This window comes from Xenopus tropicalis, chromosome 4 (assembly GCF_000004195.4).
Source record: "Xenopus tropicalis strain Nigerian chromosome 4, UCB_Xtro_10.0, whole genome shotgun sequence".
In the NCBI taxonomy this organism is placed as follows: Eukaryota; Metazoa; Chordata; class Amphibia; order Anura; family Pipidae; genus Xenopus; species Xenopus tropicalis.
In genome coordinates, this window is record NC_030680.2 from 58,327,893 (window position 1) to 58,344,771 (window position 16,879).

Here is a 16,879-nt window from a genome sequence, read left to right on the forward strand (position 1 = left end):
CCTCAATACTACTTTGCCATGCAATTACCTTTGTACCACTAATATACACGGAAGCCGGCCGGCAGTCCCATGAAAGTCACATATGAAAAAGTAGTGGCATAACTGTATTAAATGCACACACCGTATCAAGAACATTAATATTATTATTATTATTGTTATTTTTGAGGGCTCCTTCTCTTATCGTGTGGCTGGACTACCTTTAACCAAATATCACAACACAACAGTCCCCTCCTTTAGGCTGAATGGGACGATCCAAATCCATATCACGTGATTCCATTGCCCGCGAAATCTGAGAGAGAAGTTCCTTTAGTGTCCTAACTAATAGCCAATCACAGTAGCGTTTGTGTGCGTCACGTGTTGCCTGTGCTAGTGACCCACCGAGTTTCGCGCTTCTACACTGCATTGCTCTCAGTGGTTCCAGGGAGAAATGGCAGATATGTCGCAAATGCGAGTGACCGATTTTTTCGCTCAAAGTAAGCGGGGCTCCGCTGCCCAGAACTCCAAAAGACGTAAGGCAGAACCCGTGCTGGAGACACGCCGCACTGTGACTCGCAGTAAGGCGGCCTCGATTAAAGCCGAGGAGATACTCAGGTCGCCCCGCACCCCGGAACGCAATTCACCTACAGTGACCCAGTCGTTTCTTGGGCCTAGCAGCAAGAAGCGAGCTCGGCACGATTCTGACTCTGAGCCGCTGCGGACTCAAAGGCAGGGGAAATCGGCGAGAAAAAAACTAAAGCTTCCAGAGGGGGAAGATGGAGGCTTGGTCCAGCAGAAGGTACGGTCATTACTTCCTAGAGTTGCTTTTGTGCGCTGTGTAGAACAGACATATTGCTGGGAGTTAGGAAGCTAATCCCCTCAGGGGTCTCTAGCCCCTGTGCGGACAGGCTTGTTCCTAGCTTGGCTCCAAATGGGTGTTTTCTAACCTAATGGCGGCCTTGTTGAGAATTGTGGGAATATGTTTGGGGGTTGGGTAAAATGGTCACAGGTAGGACCTACCTGTGTTTTCAGGCTAGACAGGAAACGGAAAGTGTGCGAACTCTAGGGTTCTGAGTTCAGTTACTGCCCCACACTGTGTGCAGCGTTTGTTCTTGTGCCAGAGAGGGGTTTCTGCAACTCTCCAAATGCTTTACAAGCAGGCTAATGTGCTGCTCATTCAATTGACCCCACAATGGATAAATGATATAACTTTAGTTATTTTGTGTTTGAATCTGACCCGCGTGCTCACAAACTAACTGAACAGTTATGTCCCATGTGTTCCCCTCTAAAGTCACTGATTAAGGTTAGAGAGCTGAAAGCAGAAAGTGGTGTTCTGGCTATTGTTAGACATCTAGGCACTCCAGGCTTTATAGATTACATTTTTGCTCCATTTCATTTTTACACTGAACTTTTCCTTTAAAAGATTTGTTATTTTGGTTAGGTCATCAAACAAGCAGGTATTTAACCAATATGCCCACATTGAGGGATGTTCTCCCGATATATCCCCACCTATGGTGCCAAACGATCGAATTATAGGTGTGCCAGTGGGCACAGTTGGTTTGGGGACCACATCAACAAGCCGATGCGGTCCCTGATCCAACTAAAATTTTTAACCTGCCTGACCGATATCTGCACGATTTCAGGCCAGATATCTGTTGGGCATGCCCCTCGTTGATGCCCCTACACGGGCCGAAAAACTGCCGAATCGGTCTAAGGGACCGATATTGGCAGCTACAATCGGCCCATGAATGGCCACCTTTAGACTTTAAGCAGGACCCCTGCTTGGTGATAGTGGTGACCTCTCTCCTATGGTGGTCAATCTCCGCCTCCATGTGTCAAAAGATGGCACTTCAGGTGTAAAGGTGGCCACACACGTGGCGATTTTCAATCTTTCCTGTGACCATCGGTCACACAAAAGATCGTTCAATCTGCCACTAACATTCAGGGCTGAAACGGCAAATAAGTAGGTAGAAACAATAGGATTTCTTCCTCCTGCCGATTCAGCCCTGAAGGCAGATTTTGCTCAGGCGCCTTCTATGGCGCCCGATTAAAATCTTTTAACCTGGCCATACAGCCGAATATCGTACGAAACCAGGTTTCGTACGATATTATCGGTGTGTGTATGGCCAGCTTTAGTCATAAAGTAGTAGTCTTCGGGACTGGTGTGCAGGTTTGGGTTAAATTTTTGACCTGCTCCTTGCCTACTTTCTTGCATGCAGTAACTTCAATCTAGGTTGTTTTGTTTGCTAGCTTAGAATTAATAAGTGACTCAGATCAGAATTGATAAGAGGCTCAGATCCAATACTAATACATCAGAAGGTTCACTGTTTCCTTTTGTATTACTTTGATATACTGAAACACGGGTTTGCAGTTCAGTATAAATCCAACTGAGGATCCGTGCTAAACAAATGTTTGACAATTGTGTAGTGCCTTCAATTCATGTAAAAATGAACAAACTTGTCAAATAATGCTACATTGAGTAGGGATCCAATTGGCAATGTTGTCTGGCTAAGATTGGCCTCTTACTATAAGTAATTTGCCTCAGGGCTGTGGAGTCGGAGGCAATTTTGGGTACCTGGAGTCGGAGTCGGCAAAAAATGAACTGACTCCTACTAAATTTAAATGGGAATAAATAAAAAAAATAAAGCAAGTTTAAATGTCCCAATTCACAAACAGTCATAATTAATTACTTCTGCTATAAGAATAAAGCCCAATGCACGCAGTGCATAAACAAACACGTTGGGTGACCATGAAGCATGAAGAATGCTTTTCATTGACTGTATGAATGTATAAAATACATTAGCATATTAAAAACAGAGGAGTCAGAGTCCTGGAGTCGGAGGTTTCTGAAACTGAGGAGTCGGAGAATTTATCTACCGACTCCATGGCCCTGATTTGCCTGCCATTCATTTGAATTGAATGAAAACTACCATAAGGTCATATGCCATAGGTTTTAGGGGCATCTGTCTGTTGCACACCCTGACAGCCAGCAAATGTTGCTTTTTTTTGTTTTTTTTGGGGGGGGGGGGGGGGGTTCCTCTTCTGAAAATAATCCTTTATTTGATTATCCTGGCAATTAATACATTTTTATATTGTTTAGATTTCTAGTCCATGCAACAAAGTGGCTTTGGAACATGCTACACCTAGTTCGTTGGGAAAGAAGATTAAGGACATGGTCAATGTGTCTTTATCTCCAAAGTTAAATGAACTGGAAAGAAACCAAACCACACCAGAGACAAAGGTATGGTGTACTTTGCTTCTTTGGTATTTATGCTGTCAGCTACTATAGATGGTAGGCTGTGCATGGTGGTAGTCAAGTCCCTTGGCCCAAGGAAGGTTGTGGTTTGGGAATTTTCCATCCCATGCATCACAAGACTTCTTGGGTTTTCTTGTAGCATAAATTTTAAGGCCATATAGCTATTCTGATAGTGTCCCTTTTATACACACTTTTTGCAGAACTGTGCTATTCTATATAAGCACTTATATAAAGAAGCACTTGAAGATGCCTGTCGCACTTAAGGGCTGTGACACACGGGGAGATTAGTCATTGCGTGACAATTCTCCCTTGTCGCGGGCAACTAATTTCTCTGAAATGCCATCCCACTGGCTAGAATGTTGCCGGTGGGACGGCATACCCGGTGCCACAATTTGCTGAAGTTGCCTTGAAAGTAAACTTCCTTTCAAGGCAATTTCTGCGACTTCAGCAAATTACGGTGCCAGGTATGCCGTCCCACCAGCCATTTACATTCTAGCCAGTGGGATGGCATTTCAGAGAAATTAGTTGCCCTCGACAAGGGAGATTTGTCGCACAACGACTAATCTTCCCGTGTGTCAGCCCTTAGGATACCTTTTGGCTCTTCAGAACGAACTTCTCAAACAGTCCATGGATTTTAAGGGTTTTCTCGCTTCACTTGTGTGGGAAACGAGAAAACCTCGCTTCACAAATGCGGGATTTTTGGTCTATCCCAATGCACATGGACAGTTTTTTGGGGGTTTTTTTTCTAAATAAAAGGGATATGCATAGCAATGACACCCCTACCTGTGAATGACGACTCATCCTTATAAGTCCTCTTTAATTTTTATTTTTTCATTTAGCCTTTTTTCATATTTTAAAAGCATTTTTATTAACTTGTGTATTAAAAACCTTTTTGACTAGGCACCTGCAAAGGAGAATCTGCCGGAACTTAAGTCTCGTTTACAGAGGATTCAGGAGCTGGCACAAAAAGTTAACCTTCCTGTTGCATCTTCAGAGGGCAAAGTCACTATCGCAGATTTGAAAGCAAGACTCAAGCGTGCTCAAGAATTAGATACGAAGATCAGAGCAAAGACTGATACGCAGGTTGTTGAATTTACACAGCCACCTGCCCAAGAGAGGTAGGATTTATTGGATTTGAATAGCTGGCTTATTGCTAATCACCAAAATGCTGTGGTCTCGGTAATCTTAAATAGTTGCTTGAATTAGTTTGTATTCATACATAAGTGCAGTTTTTTTTTTTTTTTTTTTTGTGACATTGTGCTGCCTTCCTTGGTCAGTCATTTTAGTACTATAGTGTACCACACATCAGGTCATACAGTAAGTTAAACTATTAAATTTTTGTTGTGAGAACAGAGTGCAGTGCACTAGTCCTTTAAATAACTTTTGAGGGTTTGTTTGTATGCTGTACTTTGTTCTCTGAGGAATGTCACTGTCTGTGGCCACAAATTTGGGAGGGTATATTTTATGTATTTATAAAAGTCATTGGATCGATCACTTCACAGTGGAATGAGGTGAGGGAGGGGATGCATTTTGCTGTCTGTGAGCCTAAGGGGTGGGGGGTGTATATCTAGAAAAGGTGTATAGACAGTGTCTATACACCTTTCTAGATAAGCCCAACTGAATGAGCTCTTTTTCCTTTCATATTAAATGTCCTCCTGCAGCATATGTAGTTTAGGAAATTTGGTTCAAAATATATACTGAACCAAATTGCTCATTAGTATTAGATTCATAATACAGAGTATTGATGTAAAGGTGGCTTCTTGCAAATGCACTTGGGAAAAACAGTGGGGTTCTAGGACGAATTGTACCTAAGCATTCAGTTGTGCAGCTTATAGCATATCGGCCTGCATGTCTCCATTTTGTGACCATGGGGTCATGCATCACATGCTTTTGACTGACTTTTTTTTTTTTTTCCCTCACTCAAATAATGTATTAGCAAGCAGGTTTCATGTGGACAGGTTGAAACTGATTTTTGTTTCCCATTATGCATGTTACTGTGTAACTGATATAAGTTAAGTTAGAGAATGTATTTCAGGCCTTAATGTAATATTTCTGATTTTGTTATAGTGAAAAAGCCCCAGCCTATCAACGTTTTCATAATCTTGCTCAAGATACAGCTCCAGGGCTGTCTTTGCCATATAAATATAAAGTTCTTGCAGAGATGTTCCGTAGTATGGACACAATTGTGGGAATGCTCTTTAACCGCTCAGAGACTATCACATTCTCCAAAGTGAAACAAGGCGTTCAAGACATGATGAGAAAGTTAGTAAACTTTGCAATTCAATGAAGCTGGGCTTTGATTTAAAATACCCAACTAAAATGATTTTAATTCTTTTGAATCTCTAGGCAATTTGAACAGCGTAATGTTGGTCAGATAAAGACTGTATATCCAACTGCCTACAAATATAGACAAGAGAAGAACATACCAACCTTTAAGGATGGAGTAAAGAAAACGGACTATCAGCTTACTATAGATCCATTAATTGATGAAGGTGGGTAGGGGGGCTTGTGGGGGTTTGGATGCTGACATACTTGCAGACAAATTTTCTAATATCCAGATAGTAGCTTTAGATTCGTATTAAAATCATGCATTTTCCTTGCAGGTGATAAGTTAAATGGACGTCCGCATCTTTCAGCATCGTCTCTGTTGCAGCGTAGACAGCTGTTTCACAGAAGTCTTACCAGTATAGTCAAACAGCATCACAAGGTATATGATTCAGCACTTGATGCTTTTTTCTGGCTATATTTTGTCAATGGTCTGATTTGAGTTAACTTCTAAAATGTAAACAAATGTTTCTTTGTAGAACCAGATTGACCAAGCACTGCAGGAACAGTAACAACAAAAAGCTTCCTATACTATAGTTCAGTGATGAACAACATGTTGCCCCCAATGGCCTCAAAGCAGGTGCTTATTTTTGACCGGCTTAAAAAGGCAAGATTTAGTTGCAAAAGTGTACTGCTCCTGTAGCCGGCTAGTCCACATTAGGGCTACTAATAGTCGGTCACAGCCCATATTTAACGCACTCAGGAACTTTTTGCATGCTTTTGTTGCTTCCTAGTTTTGTTTTTACACTTAAATGTGGTTCAAAGGTAAAAAAAAAAAAAAAAAAGTTTGGGGGCCCCCTTTCCATAGTTTATAAAGGTTAACTGCTGTGTGGCTATGGGGGCAGCCATGTATGTATATATCTCTGTAAAATGAGTGTAACCCTAATCTAGGCTTTTTCTTCTTGGCTACATATTTAAATTATTTTTTCCCTGTAAAATAGGTTTTCCTGGCATCCCTAAATCCTCCCATGGTTGTGCCAGATGATAAGCTAACCCGATGGCATCCACGATTTAATGTTGATGAGGTGCCTGATGTTATGCCATCTGAACTTCCATTGCCGCCGCAGGTGGAGAAGCTCACAACTGCTCAAGAGGTGTTGTCCAAAGCTAGAGGCATGATTACACCAAAGGTTAGTGGCATTTACTTGTGAGCTTCAGCTAACTTCTGATCAAAGTACTTCTTGCTCACCCATGCTCTTGGAAACCCTGCTCAAAAGATTTTTAGGATGATTTTTGGGTATAAAGACTTAAAGGACATATCAACCCCCAAAATTTTTTGCATAATGAAAAAAACATCATTCAAAGCTACTTTCCATTATGAATTTATTAAATTATTAGTGCTAATGCCAAGCTTCTCCAGCCAGACCAGTCTGTCAATCTGCTGGCTTGTATTACATTTTTGGCCACCAGTTAAACAGCAAATTTATCTAGGTCAGTGCGGTTAATTTTTCAGTGTTTTACACTTTTTTTCTGCCTTTAATTGTTTTACACCATATGATAAATAGGCCCCTTAATGTCTTAGGCTGATGTCAGGTGAGGTGTAGCCTTTGCTTTTCTCTGCAGTATTTCCACCACCATTTGAGCACCTCATCCCATTCTGTAGTGTGAAGAGTACTTATATTGCATTTTGCAGTTGTAGCAGTTCATTTTCCCATTGTGACAAATTTTCTCCCCTTGCAGATGGAAAAGGCCCTTGCAAACCTGGCTCTGAAAACAGCAGAGAATGCTGGGGAACCAAAAAATGTATCTAGTGAGGAGACTAAATCTGCAGCAACAGCTTCTACATCAAATGCACTAAAAGGAGTATCGCAATCTCTGCTAGAACGGGTATGAGAGGAGCAGCTATTGAACAATTTTAAAAGATTAAAAATAAGACTGTAAGCATGGGGCTGACATTGAGGCAGACTTGACATTTCTGCTTTTTGTTGCCAACAGATACGTGCTAAAGAAGCTCAGAAGCTGCAGGCAATGATGACCCGCAGACCACAGCAAGAAGAGCGTCTTCTCATGATGTCAAGGCTACCAGAACTGGCTAGAATCCTGCGCAATGTGTTTGTGGCAGAAAAGAAGCCCGCATTGACACTGGAGGTCACTTGCAACAGAGTTATTTCTAGCTACCGTTCTTCCATGTCGCCAGGTGAGGAGGCATTAAATGTGTTAAGTACATCTTCGTAAATCTATGTAATTATGTACAGTTGTGATTAGAATATAGGCTGGTTACTGAGGGTTTAGCAAACAGTATTTTTTTTTCCCCCATTGTATGTCCTGTTGCATAATTCAAAATGAACCCTGTCCTGAAACATATTGGGAGGTACTTTGTATCAGGAATCAAAAGAACCTCATAAAACCACTATCAATGAGTTTCAGTGGTATTTTACAACCCACCCCCCTCTTTTTTTTTTTTTTCTTTTTCTTTTCTAGGTGAGATGGAAAAACACCTTGCTTTGCTATCAGAGATCCTGCCCGACTGGCTCAGCATTCACCCAATCAGAAAGGATACTTATTATAAACTAAACAAATCTATGGACCTTAATCTTATTATTGAACGACTGGCTAAGAAAACAAAGGAAGAAGAGTCCCTCTAGTTTTTTTTTTTTAATACACTGGATGTATTCATTTTAAAATGTGCAATTTACAGTTGGAGACCAGTGGTCTATTGTGATAAGTTACTAGCCCAAAAGTGTCATTGAAATTGAATTCAACTTTTAAGTAGTGGCTTTAATTTACAGGTATAATGGTATATTTGGGTTGTCTAAATCTTACAAACTTTAAATCATATGCATGCATTATAAATGATGGTGGGCTCAACCTACCATGTTATTTACTGTGATAGATTACGGTGTTCATCCGGAAAACACCTCTATTGCTGAAAGGTTAATATTCATAAAAAAATAAATACAGCAGCACTCCAATAATTTGTATGGTGTAATCTGTATACGCTACACATGATTGGAGTGCTGTTAGATTTTTTTTTTTTCCCCTCTATTAAACTTAAACACTAGTCCATTTCAATGCATGGCAGATAAACAGTATTAAGATAAAGTATTTGGAACAATGGCAATGTTTCCGCAGGTAGTTGGAACAACATTTTTTCTTTTACCATGATTGCAAAATACTATTATAAAGATGTTCCCCCTCCATAACTGTTTTCCAAAGCAATGTGTTGTCTTTATCTTTGGATTAAACTCGTTTTTACAATCTAGTTTTGGTCAGTGTGCGATAAAGTTACAGGCAGTGAAATTTATAAAATTGTAAGCAGAATTAACCACAATGCATGGCAATAACAAGACTATTTCTAATGCTATGGCTTTGAATGGGAATTGTAATTACCTAGTGTGGCCATATATAACACTTTCTGCAAGTGTAGCTTGCTCTAGGTTTAAGCCGATGGCTGGGTAATTGCATGGATTTCTATAGTGACGGCTGCCCTTGCTTGGTCCTCTCTGTTGCTGGTGGACAGTATCTTATAGACAAGCTGGCACAATCTGACTACAGTAGAAATACACTGCTTAAAATTGCTAATTCCTTTCTTTTTCAAACTACATTAAAGCCCTATGCATTCTGTGCCCCATTAGGGCACCTAATCAATATATTAAGTGCCCAGATGGGGCATGAAACATGTAGGGCTTTAATGTATTTTGAATAAGATGTGTTATATTCTTAAATAGTAATTTTAAGAAGCATATTTCTACTGTAGTCTGGTTTTGTTCCAGCCTGTCTCTTTAGGGAGATGCTGTAATTACTCCCCTAAGGACTGTGACACGGGGAGATAACTAGAGGGTGAATAATCTCCCCACAATGCCATCCCACTGGCTAGAATGTAAATCGCCGGTGGGATGGCATAGGCTGCACCGTGATTTGCCGAAGTTGCCTTGAGAGACTATTGTTTGGCACCAAGGTCAATCTGTCACCATTTCATGTGTTCAATAGCAGACTTTCCATTCAGTGCTATTAGAAACAATGAAGCATTTAACTGCCAAAATGCCTGTGTGCTATTAAACTAACGACTCAGACATACAAAATATCTGAAATTTATTTATTTTTTTTTTTTACCTTTTAAAATGTTGCCTCCATTTTTTGGTAAGTCAAATGATAAGAACAAGTAAGGTGAGGTAGAATGAAATAAAGCTTAAAAAGTCCTGTTGTAGCTTCCAGTGTAGTCAGTAGGTACTCGTCAACAGGTTACAGATCCCTTGAATTTAGAATGAAATTAAACCAACTCTACATTCTTGGAGTTTAAAAAAAAAATATCCAGTAGTATTTTCTGATAACTGTTCTGTTTGTATTGTACTGGTTATTGTAAGCTGAAGACTGCATAGCTTGCTTTTGTTACTTTAACAAACCTGTATGAACAAAGTCATCTCCATTTCTAGTCCAACTTGGTTTGAATTTGTAAAGACTTCCCAGAAACTGCATTTTCATTTTGGGGTCTCTACATGAGCACTGTTATTCATTTCTAGGTTGTAAATGTGTGGGATGCTACACACAAAGCAGGCAGCATGGATTTCAAATAGTGAATATAATATATGAAATCAGGATCTACAAACAGTTCAGTGGACTCCTTGTATTCACTGAGGATGTTTTATTTGGTACTGGTACATTCAGGAGACACAGAGCTTTCTGTTATGTGTATAGAGTATAGTTAAAAAAAATATATATAAATGTAAAATCCTATATCTTGTTACAGAAGTGGAATTATAGAACAGTTTCAGCATATTGAAAGCTTAGGTTGTCCTGAAAATAATATATCCTTTTCCTTGGTCAACTGCCAATGCAGATAATGGCTTTTTGTGCAGGAGATGGTTACAGTGTACAATGGGGAGAAAAAAAAAAAAAAAATTCAAAAGGCACTCCTTAGACTGGTGCAAGGGCCCATGCAGAAGTTCGCACATCTCTAACTGCCTTATTTTCAGGGCAACTTAAATCTGAAGCAGCAACAGGCAATTTCTCTGCTTCTATAGTGGATTCAAAAAAAAAAAAAAAAAAACCACTAGTCACATTTATTTTCATTTTCACACTTGATCCCTGGAAAGCTTCTTGGTCAATAGCAAGGAAAGATTCCTATAATTCCACAGTGTACTGTTCCCTAGTCATACTGTAGCAGCGAGTGGACAGTGTAAGGCTTTATTTTCTGTGCGCCTTTCAGAGATTTCAGTTCTATTACAACTAAACAATCCAGTATCTCTGCATTTCTTCTTTTAACCAGCTCACATGCAGCATTCATGGTACCTGCACAAAATCACAAATTACTTTAGTAATGCGAAAGGTGTCACAATGACCAGATGGCATCAATCTAACATGGGCAAGCAGAATGTAGACTATTCCCTGGGAAAGGAGCAAATTGTTTCTCTTGTGTCCTTTATCACATAATATTTTATTAAAGGTAAAAAAAGAAGCAAAACCTAAATGACAAGATTATAAAATGTGAACTAAATCAGCTTCACTAAGCCAAGCATCTAGAGTTCTGAAGGAGAGGAGCATAGATGATCAGTTTAAAATGGGACATATTGCACGAAAAACAATAATGTGCCAATGAATTGTATTCATCTAAAAGGAACGTGCTTTAAAAAATAGTGTTTCAATCTGATTTATTGAAAATTTCTGAAGTTCTGCCCATCCTTTCCCAGGCTGTGCAGGAGGGGTTGGGGGGGGGGGGGGGGGGGAGCACTCAGCAAACTGAGAAAGGGAACTGAAGCCTGTAGTTGCTTGTGTGACTGCAGGGCTGTAATTGGCTATCTGCTCCTACTGTGCTTCTGGCAGGGACTGTTGGGACACGCCCACCCCTCATTTGAAATACAGACAGGGACATAAGATCTATAGGGAGCTCTAATAAAGGGCCATTTTTGCAGATAGTATTACTTTTTAGACCAAAGTGAAACCAGCACTATGTATTATTCATAACTGCCTGCAAGATTACAGGTTTTTTTTTTTCATTTATCCTATATGTCTCCTTTAAGGGAATTGGGAGTTTGCTCATACATAACAAAATAAACTTAATTATAAAAAAAAAAAAAAAACAAGGCAAAATGGTTTTTTACCAGGCCAAAAATAAGAATAAAGGGCAGATATAATTCTATTAAATTAAAACTCCAGTGAGATAGATGGCATTAGCAAACGTGGGGTAGCCTGATAAATAAGCCTTTGTGACATTATTGATCTAGTAAGCCTTAACATAAAATGTGCTACGTATCTAAATTCTGATTCTAACGATGACACGGTCATGCAGCCAGAAGTACAGTAGGAATAATAAGTGACACATCCTATCACTGGTACACACTGCCCACAGGTGTCTCAGCTCACAGTTGCAACAGATGGCAAATTCCCCTCAAGCAGAATTTGAGTTCATCTCCTGGAAGAAATACAAGTCTTGTCCCAAACCTGTATGTGCAAGTGCAAAGGAGAGAAGGAACTATCATTTTCCCTAGGAGAGGGGAAATCACAGATACTAAAGCCTTGATTGCGCAAAAGTGCTTAAAGGTCCACCACAACTGTCAAAGATTGATGGGGCACTTTAATGTTTAAATTTTGGTGCTACATGTATACATGTGTGAAGGACAGGAGAGATACACAGAATTGTACACAGACAATCATTTATCTAAATACACACGTGTGTTTTGTATGTGTGTGTATTTAGATGATAGATAGTTATATAGATAGCAGTATTTCAGTAAAAAATTCAGCCCATGTGTTTTTTTGTTTAGAAGTAATAACCATGTAGTTTGCAAAGGTTACATTGTGAATTAGAGTAACAACCAGTCTGGAAAAATATGATTTTACCTCCAGTAGCAAGAAGATCATCAATAAGCACCACCTTCTGTCCAGGCTCTACTGCATCATATTGCATTTCCAGTTCAGCCTAAAAGAATGAAATTGCTAAATTGGTTGGTTATGGACCCCAAAACTAATATATATATATATATATATAACTAAATTATTACAAATTTGCAGCATGAAAACATGCAATCATTAAAGGAACACGTGCCTTAAAATGGTTTTCATATATTTTTATATATTTTAGCAAGATCTTGAGTTCCAAAAGATGCTTAATCCTGGCATAAAAGTTCCAGCATCCTTGTCCAAAGCAAATATCTTTTGGTTTATCTGCCTTTGTATTTTGCCTCTCTCAGATATAGAATTTAAACTGCTATCTGGTCATCAGGGCCACTCTGAGTTAAATGGTTCAATTCTACTCTTCAGTTCTGTACATGTGGAATCGGGCTGATGTATAAAAAAAATTATCAAGGCCAAAATTACTGGTGCTCAGCCTTGGTAAGCGTTCTTTGGGACAAAAACCTGCAAATACTGACCCAATTATTTCAAGCAGTGGGGTGCACTTAATACCTTATCATAGATTGTTCTGCACAGAATTTGGCATTCTTAGTGACTAAACTGTGGATAAGATCTGAATTAATACTGGAGCTACCTTTCCATATTCCAGACTGTAGGAAACGGACTCTGTGGGACCAGGCAACTTTCCCTTTTTCCTTATCAACAAAAACCCAATATTGAATCTCTGAGCCAGCGACGGACCAAACAAAAATCCTCGGGAATCAAGCCCTGAAAATACATACATTTAATTTATGAAAACTTTAATTTTGGAAACTTTTAATTCCATATTTTGTGCCAACAGTTAAAAAAAAAAATCTTATGGGGCAATATACACCTATCATGGGTATAAGCTTAATAAACAGGCTTCGTACTGAAGATATTTTTTGTTAAATTTGATAATGGTGCTAATAGATGATTGTTTTTCTTTCACCCTTAGTATCTCCCATGCATAAACATACTTCTCACTTGTCTTAACCTACTACCCTTGTCAGAGGCTTAAGGAGGTTTTCTTTAGAAATAAAATAATTTGATTAACCATCTCCTCCTCCCTTAACTGCTATAAAGAAACAACAATTTGTATAAAATACCAGAGTCTAAAAATAACTAAATTTAGGCAATGTGTCCTTGATATTCATGTTTATAAGATTTCACACCTCATGGAAAATGAGCGTAACCCCAGCTTTGCCAAGCAATAAATGTATACAAGGGGCTGGCCCTCCCTTGCAAATAACAATGTATTATTGGCAGAACAACCTTATAGATTATATGTAGTTATTGTACTAGACAACCCCTGGAAAATAATCAGGGTGACTGTTGTAAGCATATTTTTTTGTATCTGTAACCTTAGGAGCTAAGAGGCTTACTACCACATGCTGTATATAAAGGAGGATCCTGGACCAAAACAGGATGAATTATTATAAACAAGGGTCAACATATAGCCCCATTTATAGATCAAATTATAATAGTAAGACAGTAAAAGACAGACATTACTTTTTTTGTTTAGCAGCCTAAGTCATACACATTATTTTAATGTCCTAAAAGAGTAGAAAGTGATATGTCCCAATCTTACCTTCAGGGTGCTTTACATTCTGGTCAAGTGGCTGGACTCCGTTAATAACTGGCAGTGCCAGGATTCATACGTTACATGTTGAGCATGGCACAAAAGACAATCTACACTGACTCAAGCAGGGGCAAAGTGGAAAGATTAGAATCAGACAAGTCTCTTACCAGCAATTACATCAATCTTTGGAAAATTGGCCCTCAGATGTTTCTCAAAAAGATCGATGACAGAGCAGAAAGCCAAAGGGTCTTTAAGAACAGGAGTAATGTCTCTACAATAACACAAAAGAAAAAAGTATGGCGATAAGTTTTGGAAAGGCTTAACCTAAACACCCTGAAGCATAAAAACAAACTGCTCTCATTCAATTCCCTTTTCTAGCAGCAAAAAATATCTATGAACCAACTGCCACAACCCTAGATCCACATGTCTGGCTTTATACGGGCCTTTAAATCAAAGGACTATATAGAAAATATACCCTAATGTCATTAACATACCTTACTAATTTGTTTCTAATTATTTCTAAATACATGAATGTTCAAGTATCAGTCAGTGAGGCTGTATTTGGTCTCTCTCCCTGTATATATTTATGCCAAAAATAAACCAAGTTTTTTTTTTTTTAGCAGGAAGTGATGTTTTCCAGGGGATCACCAGCATTATTTATAGGTGTTACATCTCAAATATCTACAGCAAATGCCAACAAAAAGGCAAAACAAATACATTGTACTATAATAAGATCTGTATAAACAACCTTCGGCACCTCAGCTGTTACAGAAGCAGTAGGGTCAAAGTTCAGCTACAAAAATTGAGTGAGCAGCATTTTTATAGAACTTTACCCTTGTATGCACGTTAAGCATTGTTACCCTTTTAGCTCAATATACTTGCAACTTGGCAATAGGTTTTTCCCACTAGTATAAAGAAACAAGGGTGGCCACCTCCCAATAATCAATCATCTCCATACCAAATGCATATGAAAGCAAAACTCTGCATGGTTAAATGAGTTGTTCACCTTTAAATTAAATTTTAGTATAATGAATACATTGATATTCTGAGACAGTTTGCAACTGGTCTTCATTTTTTATGCTTTTTCTGTTATTTTTGTTCAGCTGCTCTCCAGTTCGGATTTTCAGAAGCTATGTGGTTGCTAGGGTCTTGCTTACCTTAGCAGCCAGGCAGTGGTTTATATGAGAAACTGGAATATGAATAGGATCAGGGCTGAATAGAAACAATACAATTGTAGCCTCAAAGGGTAATAGTTTTTGGCTGCTGGGATTAGTGACCCCATTTGCAAGCTCGAAAGAGGAAGAAGTGGAAGGAATTTTCTTTTTACAACCTGCCTTCAACAATGGCAAACCTGGTGAATCTTAAATACAATACAACTAAAGCCAATCTCTGCATGCCCTTATTGTGAAGCCATTCAGCATATATGCAGCTGTTAAAGTGGCAGCCTCAGGGTATTTGGAGGCCTCAGGATTTTTATCTAGCCAATCATTACTAGAAACACCAGTGCGATGGAGAGAAACTTGCAGACAATTGCGATTCTGGACACTGCATTGCTACAGCTGTAGCTGGACACCATTAAAATTTATAAAAACAACATTGCGCTGAAGACCCCAAGGGCTCAAGCAGTATTATTCCAACCCCAGATCCTACAGCAGCCGCATCCTGCTTAAGGCTGATGCCACACGTGGCGTTTTTACGCTGCGTTCTTTCTCAGCCTAAAAACGCTGCACAAGCCACACAGCCCCTGACTATGGTGTTTTTCAGCCTAGTACTGGTGACATAGCAAATCCCATTTCCATGGTGCTAATAGTGTGAAAAAATTATACATAAAATATTTCCGCTAGGTCTGGCATCTGCTTTTGCGTATACATAGGAATAGCTTGCTTTGCAAATACTGGCGTATTTCAGCCAACGCTTGAAAAATCCGTGCTAAGGCGTTTTCTAGCATATTTCCGTATAGTGTGGTTTGCTTCGAGTCTTTTCAAGTTATTTCTATGGATGATGATATCGGGAGTTTTTCAGCCGCTGAGAGAATTAGAAAATACGCGGCGTAAAAACGCCACGTTTGGCATCAGCCTTATGGTTAGGTCCAGCTGTAGCCCGTCAGTACCGGACTGCTCTCTTCTTTTTCGTCTTGCCTTACCTAAAGCAGATCCCAGGGGAAGGGAAATCGGGAAAGGCTCGAATCGCTGTGCGAATAATCTCTTCCTTCTCCTGATCAGACATCTTCCGTCCTGCTATGGTCCTGTTACTGTCGGAAGAAGTTCCTTCTGCGGAAGCCACGTGGTTACCCTGAAGCGCAGGAGAATTGGCAGAACCACTGCCTTTCCCTCACTGTCTCTACTGCGCATGTGTTCCCCCTGTGCCTCCCCCCTCCCAGCTCACACACCAACTTGTCAGCACCAGCCCCATCCCCCTCCTCCTCCTCCTCCTCCTCCTCCTCCTCCTCCTCCTCCTCCTCCTCCTCCGTGTTTCTCTCCGCTCCCGCTCGCCTCTCCCCCCTCCAGCACCCCTTCAACTTGTCATGCTCCTCCCTCCGGCAAGCCCCCAGTGACATAATGGCACTCATGCCTTGCTTTTAACTCTCTGAGTGCCTGGGGAAAGTAATGAGTCACACATGGGTATTGTGTGCTTCTGACACAACAGCCTGCAAACTCCACATCCCTCCCCCATCCACTCCCCCTACCTCCATTGCTTTATTTTGAAAGTATAATGCAAGTAAGGAATGAATGATAATGAAAATGTTTGTTTTTTGTATATTTATATTATATATATATATATATATATATATATATAAAGTATATTTTTCAATAAAAAAAAAAAAACAGCCTGCAAAGTCTTAACTACAGTGTGACTTAGGCACCACGCCACATGTGTAGAGCTTAATATCTTTTTTTTTTTTTTTTATAAATCTTTCTTTATTGGTTTTTGCA

The 16,879-nt window shown here is 39.6% G+C and overlaps 2 protein-coding genes across 3 annotated transcripts; one reads left to right on the plus strand and one right to left on the minus strand.

The window, feature by feature from the left end:
- Nucleotides 1–283: 283 nt before the first annotated feature.
- On the plus strand, nucleotides 284–8,861 carry cdt1 (chromatin licensing and DNA replication factor 1). The gene is made up of 10 exons (XM_002933654.5): nucleotides 284–775; nucleotides 3,077–3,217; nucleotides 4,133–4,350; nucleotides 5,300–5,494; nucleotides 5,579–5,724; nucleotides 5,836–5,939; nucleotides 6,499–6,687; nucleotides 7,238–7,384; nucleotides 7,493–7,694; nucleotides 7,979–8,861. Exons 1-10 carry the CDS (start codon nucleotides 428–430, stop codon nucleotides 8,140–8,142), a joined length of 1,854 nt encoding a protein of 617 aa, XP_002933700.2. The 5' UTR covers nucleotides 284–427; the 3' UTR covers nucleotides 8,143–8,861.
- Nucleotides 8,862–10,111: 1,250 nt separating this feature from the next.
- aprt (adenine phosphoribosyltransferase) lies at nucleotides 10,112–16,329 on the minus strand. Of its 2 annotated transcripts, none has more exons than NM_001007940.1 (5): nucleotides 16,090–16,289; nucleotides 14,114–14,217; nucleotides 12,981–13,114; nucleotides 12,335–12,413; nucleotides 10,112–10,786 (listed from the first exon to the last, which is right to left on the minus strand). In NM_001007940.1, the coding sequence occupies exons 1-5, from the start codon at nucleotides 16,170–16,172 to the stop codon at nucleotides 10,644–10,646; spliced, it is 543 nt and encodes a 180-aa protein (NP_001007941.1). In that variant the 5' UTR covers nucleotides 16,173–16,289; the 3' UTR covers nucleotides 10,112–10,643. The 2 variants fall into 2 exon arrangements, with proteins under 2 accessions (NP_001007941.1, XP_017948504.1); XM_018093015.2 differs by lacking the exon at nucleotides 10,112–10,786 and adding an exon at nucleotides 11,430–11,935 and having other exon boundaries at nucleotides 16,090–16,329.
- Between the last annotated feature and the right edge of the window lie 550 nt (nucleotides 16,330–16,879).